This window comes from Oncorhynchus mykiss, chromosome 19 (assembly GCF_013265735.2).
Source record: "Oncorhynchus mykiss isolate Arlee chromosome 19, USDA_OmykA_1.1, whole genome shotgun sequence".
Classification (NCBI taxonomy): Eukaryota; Metazoa; Chordata; class Actinopteri; order Salmoniformes; family Salmonidae; genus Oncorhynchus; species Oncorhynchus mykiss.
The window spans coordinates 1-12,914 of NC_048583.1; the positions used below are offsets into that span (position 1 = coordinate 1).

General features: G+C 37.3%; 1 protein-coding gene across 1 annotated transcript; it reads right to left on the minus strand.

Moving 5' to 3' along the window:
* Nucleotides 1–2,621: 2,621 nt before the first annotated feature.
* Nucleotides 2,622–12,139, minus strand: LOC110534948 (C-type lectin domain family 4 member E-like). The gene is made up of 5 exons (XM_036953849.1): nucleotides 12,082–12,139; nucleotides 3,449–3,577; nucleotides 3,185–3,327; nucleotides 2,927–3,031; nucleotides 2,622–2,747 (listed from the first exon to the last, which is right to left on the minus strand). The coding sequence occupies exons 1-5, from the start codon at nucleotides 12,137–12,139 to the stop codon at nucleotides 2,724–2,726; spliced, it is 459 nt and encodes a 152-aa protein (XP_036809744.1). The 3' UTR covers nucleotides 2,622–2,723.
* Between the last annotated feature and the right edge of the window lie 775 nt (nucleotides 12,140–12,914).

Sequence of the window (12,914 nt, forward strand, 5' to 3'; positions counted from 1 at the left end):
TAGAGTATAATAATAATATAGGTGTAGAGTATAATAATAATATAGGAATAGAGTATAATAATAATATAGGTGTAGAGTATAATAATAATATATGAATATAAGTATAATAATAATAATATAGGTGTAGAGTATAATAATAATATAGGTGTAGAGTAATAATAATAATATAGAATAGAGTATAATAATAATATAGGTGTAGATAATATGAATAATAATAATAATATAGGTGTAGAGTATAATAATAATATAGGAATAGAGTATAATAATAATATAGGTGTAGAGTATAATAATAATATAGGAATAGAGTATATAATAATAATAATATAATCTGTAGAGTAATAATAATAATATAGGAATAGAGTATAATAATAATATAGGAATAGAGTATAATAAATAATAAGTGGTAGAGTATAATAATAATAATAATATAGGTGTAGAGTATAATAATAATAATATAGGAATATAAGAGTATAATGAATATAATATTATAGGTGTAGAGATAATAATAATGTAATAATAATATAGGAATAGAGAAATAATAATAATAATAAAATAGGGACATAGAGATATAATAATAATATTTATAGGTTGTAGAGTATAAATAATATAATAATAATATAGGTGTAGAGTATAATAATAATATAGGAATAGAGTATAAAATATAAGTAATAATAGGAATAGGAGTATAATAATAATAATATAGGAATAGAGAATATAATAATAATAAATAGGAATAGAGAATAATAATAATAATATAGGAATAGAGTATAATAATAATAATAATAATATTATAGGTGTAGAGTATAATAATAATAGGAATGGAGTATAATAATAATATTATAGGTGTAGAGTATAATAATAATATAGAAATAGAGTATAATAATAATATTATAGGTGTAGAGTATAATAATAATTATATAGGAATAGAGTATAATAATAACAATATAGGAATAGAGAATAATAATAATATAGGAATTGAGTATAATAATAATATAGGTGTAGAGTATAATAATAATATAGGAATAGAGTATAATAATAATATTATAGGTGTAGAGTATAATAATAATATAGGAATAGAGTATAATAATAATATAGGAATAGAGTATAATAATAATAATATAGGAATAGAGTATAATAATAATATTATAGGAATAGAGTATAATAATAATATTATAGGTGTAGAGTATAATAATAATATAGGAATAGAGTATAATAATAATAATATAGGAATAGAGTATAATAATAATATAGGAATAGAGTAGAATAATAATAATAATATAGGAATAGAGTATAATATAATATAGGAATAGAGTAGAATAATAATAATAATATAGGAATAGAGTATAATAATAATAATATAGGAATTGAGTATAATAATAATAATAATAATATAATAAAATATAGGTGTAGAGTATAATAATATATAGGAATATAGTATAATAATAATATAGGAATAGAGTATAATAATAATAATAATAATATTAATAAAATATAGGTGTAGAGTATAATAATACTAATAATGATAATATAGGTGTAGAGTATAATAATACTAATAATGATAATATAGGTGTAGAGTATAACAATAATAAAAATATATAGGTGTAGAGTATAATAATAATAATGATAATATAGGTGTAGAGTATGAGAAGAGACAGAGGAGAGAGTTAACAGTGGTGCACTGAATAGGGAAAAAAATTACCAGATGGGGAAAACAGAAGCCTGTTTGTATCAATTAAATACATCTTTACGATCTATGCTGAAACAGTTCAAGTGCGCTGGGATAAGGAATATTTTGGGGATTTTCAAGTCCCTGATTGCCTTTTAGTTTAAGCTAGGCTGAAGCATGTTTGACAACTCCTTCTTACCACAGGGCCTTAAAAGAGCAGGATAAAGTTGCCTCTAGACACAGATCTCAGGTCAGTTTACATTCCTCACCATAATGGCTAAGGTTAGGATTTTGGGTAGATATCATGATCCTCGATCATGTGAAGCTAGCTCTAAACAGATCAATAAAATATGGTTAGAATCAGTAATCATAATGCAGGGTTTCTCAACTCAGGTGAGGAGGAGAGGAGACAGGAAACTGAAGGAGAGGAGACGGGAGGAGAGGAGATGGGAGTAGAGGAGATGGGAGAATGGAGCCTTAGTGTCAGAGAGAGACAGAGGAGGAAGAAGAAAATTAAGAGAATGAGGAAGAGAGAAAAAATGTGACAAATATTTGTTGTTTAGATTTAGAGGAGAGAATGTAGATTTGTATTTCACACAGAGTCAGCCTATGCAACTTATTATGTATCAAGGTTAAGCACATTTTTACTCCTGAACATATTTAGGTATGCCATAACAAAGGGGTTGAATACTTCTTGACTCAAGACATTTCAGCAATCTTTATTAATTTGTAAAAAAAAAAATGAAAAACATATTTCCACTTTGACATTATGAGTTATTGTGTGTAGGACAGTGGCAATAAAATCTCAATTTAATCATTTTACAAATTCAGCGTGTAAACAACAAAATGTGGAAAAAGTCTAGGCTGTGAATACTTTCTGAAGTCCTGTAGCTGGTATCATGACTTTCAGAGTGACAATCAACATCATAACTAACAGTGAGAGAGAACTATTTTCTCACAGACCCAGTAATGGTTAGATGAACACGGATAGTCATGCCATTTTCCTTGGTCTGGTGAACTGTGAGAGAACAACGCACAGTCCTCCGACTCATCACCATTAGGCTGTCCACTCCCCCAGAACCTGCAGTAGAAACAACAGAGTGAGACTGACCACTCTCTCAGAACCTAGAGTATGAACAACACGGAGTTAGACTGGAAGCTCTCTCAGAACCAAGAGAATGAACAACACAGAGTTAGACTGGAAGCTCTCTCAGAACCAAGAGAGATGTGGTCAGTGTTATTAGAGCAGTAGTCCCTTACCTTGGGGTGGTCAGTGGGTTTCCGTACCACCCATTTCCAGGTCCCCTCAGTAACAGAGTCAGTCAGACCAATCCAAAAACTACTGTTGAGGTTGAAGAGAAACTCCTGTTGGTGAGAGAAAGATACTGATATTGTCAACTACTATAGACAATATGTGTTAAATACTGGAAGATACATTACTGACCAAGAGATGTTTGATCATAAACCCCCCCCCTGCCATCTCTCTCTCTCTCTCTCTCTCTCTCTCTCTCTTCTCACCTGTTCCTTTTCACTGTTTATGATCACCAGGTCTGCTCCTCTCTCCACACATTCCTGTCTGCTCTCCTCCCAGGTTTTAGCCTTAGTAAACAGGAAGTACCAACTGGATTCAAACGTATGCCAGCCTTCTGGACAGGTTTGTTCTACAAGATAATAACATGAATTCCCATCTTATTATTCTGCACATATTATTGTAGAATACAAAACACAAGTTCACTGCATATTAGATATGTGATGTTATGATCATTTATTAGGTGAACTCACTCAGATTAGATAACTTTGACATGACATCATCTTTCTCTTTCTGTAGCTGGTCTCTCTCTTTAGTCAGGATGTTGTAACTGGTCTGTAGCTGGTCTCTCTCTGTTGAGTCGTGATCACCAATGACTCCATCTGTAAAGGGAAAAGTTCATCAAACATTTAGCTACCATACCTTTGATGATTAAGTATGATTAAGTAGGCGACTTAAGTCTCAGTGACAACATACTAAACTTACAGTAGACAGACAGGCCTATGATCCCAGCCAGTAAGAGAACACACAGCAGCCCCAGACACACTGCAGCAACTCCAGAGGGTCTCTTCCACCACTGAAAATGTACTGAATCACACATTATTAAAGTATGATATTTGGTAATGTGTTTTACTGTATCATTCACGATTGGGACAAATAAATAAAATGAAATTGTATTTGTCACATGCGCTGTATCCAACAGGTGTTTTAAGAAAAAACTAAAAAAAGAAATACAAGTAACAAATAATTAAAGAGCAGCAGTAAAATACCAATAGCGAGGCTATAAACAGGGGTTACCGGTACAGAGTCAGTGTGTGGGAGCACTGGTGTCGAGGTAATTGAAGTAATATGTACATGTTGGGTAAAAGAACGGGGGGCAATGCCAATAGTCTGGGTAGCCGTTTGAATAGACGTTCAGGAGTCTTATGGCTTGGGGGTAGAAACTGGTTTATAAGCCTCTTAGACCTAGACTTAGGCGCTCTGGTACTGCTTGCCATGCGGTAGCAGAGAGAACAGTCTATGATTAGAGTTGCTGGAGTCTTTGACATGTTTATGGCCTTCCTCTGACACCGAGAGAGAGCGTGATCACACAGCTAAAATGCTACAAAGCTATATTACTAGCATGGTAATCTCACCTGTTTAATGGTGGTGTGCGTGTGCGGTAATCTTACCTGAAGCAACAACTCCTTCTCGTGGACTGGGTTTAAAAGGCTCTTACGTTGGCATATAATTTGTTCTTCATTGCATCAGGCTCATCTTCTTCAAATCCATCTGAGATTTCATAGACTCCCTCTGACATCTTAACACACTTGTGATCAAATACAGTAACTTTTACTTCTAACCTCAGCTCTAATGTGCATCTAGCTGTGTCTTCTCCCTGCAAAGTGCTGTGTCTGTGTGACTTTAGGTAGTGAAACTCTTTATCAGTCAACCACAGTGAAGGGGAAGTGAAATTAGCACAACCCTGGCCACCACGTGACTCCCACCAGCCTTAGTGTGATAATATACTATATGATATGACTCCCAACATCTGTAGTGTGATAATATAATACATGATATGACTCCCACCATCTGTAGTGTGATAATATAATACATGATATGACTCCCACCATCTGTAGTGTGATAATATAATACATGATATGACTCCCACCATCTGTAGTGTGATAATATAATACATGATATGACTTTATATCATGCTATATAAAGCATTTGTGAATTCACAGGGTCCCAATTTTGGATGTGCTCCAATAAATTGGGATCCTGTTAATTGACAGATACACTACATAAATTCTGACTGAGTTTACAGCACCCCCAGCCTTCAAATGGAGAGCACATAATGGCTCCCACTCTGTGACTGGTGGTGTAGGGTGAAGTTGACCCTAGACACTGATCTTGAGTCAGTTTTGCATTTCCACCACAAATGGTTAAGGTTAGGATCGGGGGAGGGATTGCTGATCATAGATCTATACCGAGGGGAAACTTCCCAGAGTTTGACTGGCCACCAACGAACATATACAATGCATTACGAACATTTTCAGACCCCTTCACTTTTTCCACATTTTGTTGCGTTACAGCCTTATTCTAAACATTTGTTCTGTCATCAATCTGCACACAATACCACATATTAACATATAGTTTAACACAATAGTAACACTAAGACATGGCTTTGAAATATACTTGGGGCCAAAGGGTAGCCTAGTGGTTAGAGCGTTGGACCAGCAACCGGAAGGTTGCAAGTTCAAACCCCCGAGCTGACAAGGTACAAATCTGTCATTCTGCCCCTGAACAGGCAGTTAACCCACTGTTCCTAGGCCGTCATTGTAAATAAGAATTTGTTCTTAACTGACTTGCCTTGTTAAATAAAGGTAAAAAAAATAATAAAATAAAAAAAAGTAACAAGTAGGCAAGCTAACCAAAGAGAGAAGAGGAAACTGGCTGTCTGAGTGAGATGGGAGGGAGGGAGGGAGAGCAGTAGCAGGGTTATTTGTTTACTGTGTCTGTGAGATGGGAGGGACCTCTCAATCTATCAACCACAATGAGGAGAGCGCTGTCTCGTTCAAGGCCGACTAGATTGTTTTTGAGTTGCACGCAGCAACAAATGGGCATCAAATTGGTATATCATATGATGTGTGTAAACTGATATGTTAAACACCAATCCAGGAGTTGTGAAATCTGGCAGGAGACTTCAATGTAGTCAGCCTGGAACGTGGCCAACAATATGAGTGGTGTTGGAGGAGAGACTTGAGTAGGGTGACCAGATGTCCCCGTCTTCCGGGAACAGTCCCCGTTTTTGGTAGCCTGTCCCCAGCTGGAGCCGTCCCTGTTTTTAACAGTGTATTAAAAACAGTCTGCAAAGTGAAATAATATTTTACGTGGCAAGAAAGACCGGGCAGCAGAGCCTACCGGTTGACGTCTCAATCGCGTTGTGCTTGTTTCCTCCAGCAGAGGGGGCTGCTCGCTATAGCAGCTTCATTCACTCTTCTTCTTCTACTAACTACTTGCTGTCACTAGTTTTAGAGAGAACCTTGTGGAAAACTCAGCCAGAAGCTAGCAAGTGTTTTCTGTTAGAGAGTGGAGAGGAGGAAGACTGGATAGGAAGAAGAGTGAAAGAGAGAGAGGAGGAAATGTAAAGATATGGTTACAGAGCCTGCCACGTTATTATTCCAAACAATGTTTTTGAGATACAGACTTCTACAGATGCACAATCGAGAGCATCCTGTCGGGCTGTATCACTGCCTGGTACGGCAACTGCTCCGCCCACAACCGTAAGGCTCTCCAGAGGGTAGTGAGGTCTGCACAACGCATCACCGGGGGAAAACTACCTGCCCTCCAGGACACCTACACCACCCGATGTCACAGGAAGGCCATAAAGATCATCAAGGACAACAACCACCCGAGCCACTGCCTGTTCACCCCGCTATCATCCAGAAGGCGAGGTTAGTACAGGTGCATCAAAGCAGGGACCGAGAGACTGAAAAAACAGCTTCTATCTCAAGGCCATCAGACAGTTAAACAGCCACAACTAACATTGAGTGGCTGCTACCAACACACTGACTCCAGCCACTTTAATAATGGGAATTGATGGAAATTAATGTAAAATATATCCCTAGCCACTTTAAACAATGCTACTTAATATAATGTTTACATACCCTACATTACTCATCTCATATGTATATACTGTACTCGATACCATCTACTGTATCTTGCCCACGCCGTTCTGTACCATCACTCATTCACATAACTTTATGTAAATATTCTTTATCCCTTTATACTTGTGTGTATAAGGTAGAAGTTTTGGAATTGTTAGGTTAGATTACTCGTTGGTTATTACTGCAGTGTCGTAACTAGAAGCACAAACATTTCGCTACACTTGCATTAACATCTGCTAACCATGTGTATGTGACAAATAAATGTGATTTGATTTGATAGAAAGTAGATGTTAACTGTCATAAACATTACTGTCTATCCACAGGTTAACTGTCATAACATCTACTGTCTATCCACAGGTTAACTGTCATAACATCTACTGTCTATCCACAGGTTAACTGTCATAACACCCACTGTCTCTCCACAGGTTAACTGTCATAACATCTACTGCCTATCCACAGGTTAACTGTCATAACATCCACTGTCTATCCACAGGTTAACTGTCATAACCTCCACTGTCTATCCACAGGTTAACTGTCATAACATCCACTGTCTATCCACAGGTTAACTGTCATAAAATCTACTGTCTATCCACAGGTTAACTGTCATAACATCCACTGTCTATCCACAGGTTAATGTTATACCATCTACTGTCTATCCACAGGTTAACTGTCATAACATCCACTGTCTATCCACAGGTTAATGTCATACCATCTACTGTCTATCCACAGGTTAAATGTTGTAACATCTACTGTCTATGTTGTAACTTTAATGTGTTACAGAGTTAATGTTTAAGTTTATTAATTGAGCTGGATCTAAAGATATTTCTTTACAGTTATTTGCATAAGTAATTGTATTGGGTTGTGTTGAATTACGCTTTTTGACTGCAAGTTCCAGAATGCCTTGCGACAGGAATGAGAGAGATAACGCGCTAATTATGTGCAGCTGCAGTGATTGTGGCTGACTTTCCGATAGCATCTTACCTGCATTGCTCTGTAGCATCTAAAGTTGTTAAATGTAACGTGAACAAGTATTATTACTAAAAGAAGCTTTCGTATCAAACCCGACGTCCGAGTCATTACTTTGAAGTTAGTTAATCTAAAATCTATCCACAGGTTAACTGTCATAACATCCACTGTCTATCCACAGGTTAACTGTAATAACATTCACTGTCTATCCACAGGTTAATGTCAAACCATCTACTGTCTATCCACAGGTTAACTGTCATAACATCTACTGTCTATCCACAGGTTAACTGTCATAACATCTACTGTCTATCCACAGGTTAACTGTCATAACATCTACTGTCTATCCACAGGTTAACTGTCATAACATCCACTGTCTATCCACAGGTTAACTGTAATAACATCCACTGTCTATCCACAGGTTAATGTCAAACCATCTACTGTCTATCCACAGGTTAAGTGTTGTAACATCTACTGTCTATCCACAGGTTAACTGTCATAACATCTACTGTACTTATGTAAAGTGAGAGAACATACAATATTTGGCATGTGTCAAAAAATGATTGATTACCTTTTTATGTGTCACGTGGTTATGCCCATTGATATACATCCTGTCCTGATGTTCTCACGCTATGGAAGTTTACATACATTTAGTTTGGAGTCATTAAAACTCGTTTTTCAACCACTCTACAAGTTTCTTGTTAACAAACTATAGTTTTGGCAAGTCGGGTAGGACATCTGCTTTATTCATGACACAAGTAATTTATCCAACAATTGTTTACACAGATTATTTCACTTATAATTCACTGTATCACAATTCCAGTGGGTCAGAAGATTACATACACTAAGTTGACTGTGCCTTTAAACAGCTTGGAAAATTCCAGAAAATTATGTCATGTCTTTATTAGCTACTGATGGGCTAATTGACATAATTTGAGTCAGTTGGAGGTTTACCTGTGGATGTATTTCAAGGCCTACCTTCAAACTCATTGGCTCTTTGCTTGACATCATGGGAAAATCAAAAGAAATCAGCTAACACCTCAGAAAAAAAAATGTTAACTTCCACAAGTCTGGTTCATCCTTGGGAGCAATTTCCAAATGTCTGAACGTACCAGGTTCATCTGTACGAACAATTGTACGCAAGTATAAACACCATCAGCCGTCATACCGCTCAGGAAGGAGATGCATTCTGTCTCCTTGAGATGAACGTACTTTGGTGTGGAAAGTGCGAATCAATCCCAGAACAACAGCAAAGGACCTTGTGAAGATGCTGGAGGAAACAGGTACGAAAGTATCTATATCCACAGTAAAACGAGTCCTATGTCGACATAACCTGAAGGCCGCTCAGCAACGAAGAAGGCAATGCTCAAAAACCGCCATAAAAAAGCCAGCCTACTGTTTGCAACTGCACATGGGGACAAATATCGTACTTTTTGGAGAAATGTCCTCTGGTCCGATGAAACAAAAATAGAACTGTACAACAGTAGTCTTCTGTAACAAGCAATACATATTAAATATGTTCACATACATCCATGACTGAATGGTTTCACAAACTCCTTTAAAGGTTTTGTAAGTACGTTGTAAGTACGTTGTAACAGGCCTCATTTAGCAGTCTGAATTAATCTAGAGACACCAAAACATCAACATTTAGAGAAGCTTGGAGATTATTCCGCAAGTAAGGGGCAAAGAGCTGATTTATCTAACTCTTTACAGACCAAAGGAATTTCCAGAGCTAGAAATCCCTGAGACTGTGTATGATAACTGTGACCCGTATGTCTAATGGTTATTGTAGATGTTAGCTACCGAGGGAGTTGACAGTATGTCAAAGAGCTTTATAAAGGCATAGAGAGCAATGAATTGACCGACATACCCCAAGGGGGGAGAGATAGACAGCGATTTCATTCATTGAAGGTAAATCACCATACACCTAGAATTGGTCTAGGAGACATGTTTTCTGCAGTTTTCTGTGGTTTATCTGTGTTAGACTTGTCAGAGGACAGTTACTTATACTCAGGCAGACCAACCCGGAAAATACTTTTTCATTTCACAGGCTCCCTAAACAGCAGCTCCATAAGTTCACTACAAAACATTCCCAACTGTTTCACATGTTCAAACTCAGGCCTCCCCCATTCACTACATACATTCCCAAATGTTTCACATATTCTTTCAGTTCAACAAGGTCACTACACCTCAATCAACATGACATTTTTATTGCAAACATATGCTTTACTTCAAAAGGAACAGCTGCACTATCATGTTACATAAGCACTCACTCGATAGCGTGAGAACATCCGGACAGGATGTACATAAATGGGCATAACCACGTGACACATAAAATAGATCATCAATCACTTTTTGACACATGCCGAATACTGTATTCTCTCTAAAGTGGTCAGTGTGATTGTCCAGAAATATTGTTAGTAAGATTTACTAAGTGTTTGCACATTTTTCAGTATAGGGGATGAGTCCTAAAGCAAAGATAAAACATGAAACTGTTCAATCATTTACATATTACCTGAATGTTATCCTCTTTCTGTTAACTCAAGTTTACATTTTCATTCTGTCGTGAATTTTTAACTCCATTTTGAAGATAAAAAAACTGCAGACGTTACATCCGACTAAGTGCTGCTAACACTTAGTAAATCTGGGATGTGTTCATTAGTGTACAAAATAACAAAATGTTTTGCAATGGTACATTTGTTTTACTTCCATTGTATAAATGATTTTGATAAAAAAATATGTATTCATATTTTGTGTGTTTATATATAAATGTTCCATGAGCAACATGTTTGGTGTCTGATAATTGTGTTCTCTTCAGGTGAAATCATTACTAGTGAATCCAGAACAATCCGTTTCAGGTTATTATAAAATCACAATGATTTTGTACTTTTTTTAGGACATCTCCCTCTGCAAAGTTGGTAGCTAAGGTGAACTTTGGTATGAACAACACAGAGTTAGACTGGCCTCTCTCTCAGAACCTAGAGAGATGTGTTAATAGAGCAGGAGTCTCTTACCTTGGGGTGGTCAGTGTTATTATAGAGCAGTAGTCTCTTACCTTGGGGTGGTCAGTTTTATTAGAGCAGTAGTCTCTTACCTTGGGGTGGTCAGTGTTATTATATAGCAGTAGTCTCTTACCTTGGGGTGGTCAGTGTTATTATATAGCAGCAGTCTCTTACCTTGGGGTGGTCAGTGTTATTATATAGCAGTAGTCTCTTACCTTGGGGTAGTCAGTGTTATTATAGAGCAGTAGTCTCTTACCTTGGGGTGGTCAGTGTTATTATATAGCAGTAGTCTATTACCTTGGGGTGGTCAGTGTTATTATATAGCAGTAGACTCTTACCTTGGGGTGGTCAGTGTTATTATATAGCAGTAGTCTCTTATCTTGGGGTGGTCAGTGTTCTTAGAGCAGTATTCTCTTACCTTGGGGTGGTCAGTGTTGTGCCATCAACCCATTTCCAGGTCTTCTCAGTAACATAGTCAGTCAGACCATTCCAGGCTACAGGGACAGTAAAACTCATTGAAGAATGTCTGTTGTGACAGAAAACAACATTGTTAATATAAAGTCTCCACTGTTATTCTCTCTCTCTCTCTCTTTTACCTGTTCATCTTTGCTGTCTATGATCACCAGATCTGCTCCTCTGCTCAGACAGTCCTGTCTGGCGTAATCCCAGGTGTTCTTCACAGTGGAGATGTAGAAAGTAGAGATGTAGTAACAGCTGCCTTCAAACCTCATCCATCCATTAGAGCAGCAGGTTTTCTCTGTTGAAAAATACAACACAATAAATAAATACAATTACTTGGGGCTTTCCAAAAAGTGTTACCTAAAGGTTGTATACTGTTGACATGATTGAAGCAAACCCGTTTCAGTTCCTCAAGGATTGTCATTTTGATGAGGATTGACATCAAAAGGAATACCAGTTCAGTTCTTATTCCGATAGTTGTCTCTCTCCCTTTCTAACTGGTCTCTCTCTTTTGTCAGCCCGTTGTAACTCGTCTGTAGCTGGTCTCTCTCTTTAGTCATATTCATTTTATGAGTCTCCGATGCTTCTGTTATCTGCATAGGATGGATACATATAGCTACTGGTGAAAACATCCTTTGTTACTGCTACTGGTCTTGGTGGCTGGAGTGGCTGGAGTCTTTGACAATGTTTAGGGCCTTCCTTTGACACCGCCTGGTGTAGAGCTCCTGGATGGCAGGCAGCTTAGCCCCGGTGCTGTACTGGGCCGTATGCACCACCATCTGTAGTGCCTTGCAATCCTCTCCTTCATCTCACCTCTGTTAAACTTGACCTTCTTGTTCATATCTGGTTCAGCATTGATGGCCTCAGACATCTCCATCAACGTACTGTGTTTTCTGTCTAACAGGTGTATGTTAAGTCTATCCAGGTTCTTGTGATATCGTTACCTCTGCCCTGTGTCTGTTCCTGTTCCTTACTGTATGTGGCACTGTTTTAAGCAGCTCCAGGATAACAATGGCAGCAACTAGAGGTCGATTGCGTTGTACCTTTTTGAGACAGTAAATTCAGTCAATTGGCCTTCTCTATCAGAGCTAAAATATGATGGAATGCAATGCTCACGGACTAGAGAAGCTGCACTCATTATTGTACTTATAAATTTAAATTGAAAACAAGACTCAAATCTATCCAAAAATGTACACATGAGTTATCTGTGGTTCCTCATTATAGTGTGTTGTTGTTAGAATGACATATTATTGGATGTAATGTATTTGTATGTTGTATTGTTTTAGTGTGTATTTGTATTTAGATGATGGCTGTGTAAAGGCCCTTACCTGCCCAGGGACTACGGGTGTAAATGATCTTTTGGCTAACCCTGGCACATTTACATGGATGTAATATTGATGCTGATTAATGTGCACTGTCCCCTATAAAAACATGACCACATGACTTCCCCCACTTTAGCTTCTAATGGAAAAATGGTTGTTTCCCACAGTGCACATCCCACAGTGTATTATGACAGAGTTCCCACAGTGTATTATGACAGAGTTCCCACAGTGTATTATGACAGAGTTCCCACAGTGTATTATGACAGAGTTCCCACAGTGTATTATGACAGAGTTCCCACAGTGTATTATGACAGAGTTCCCACA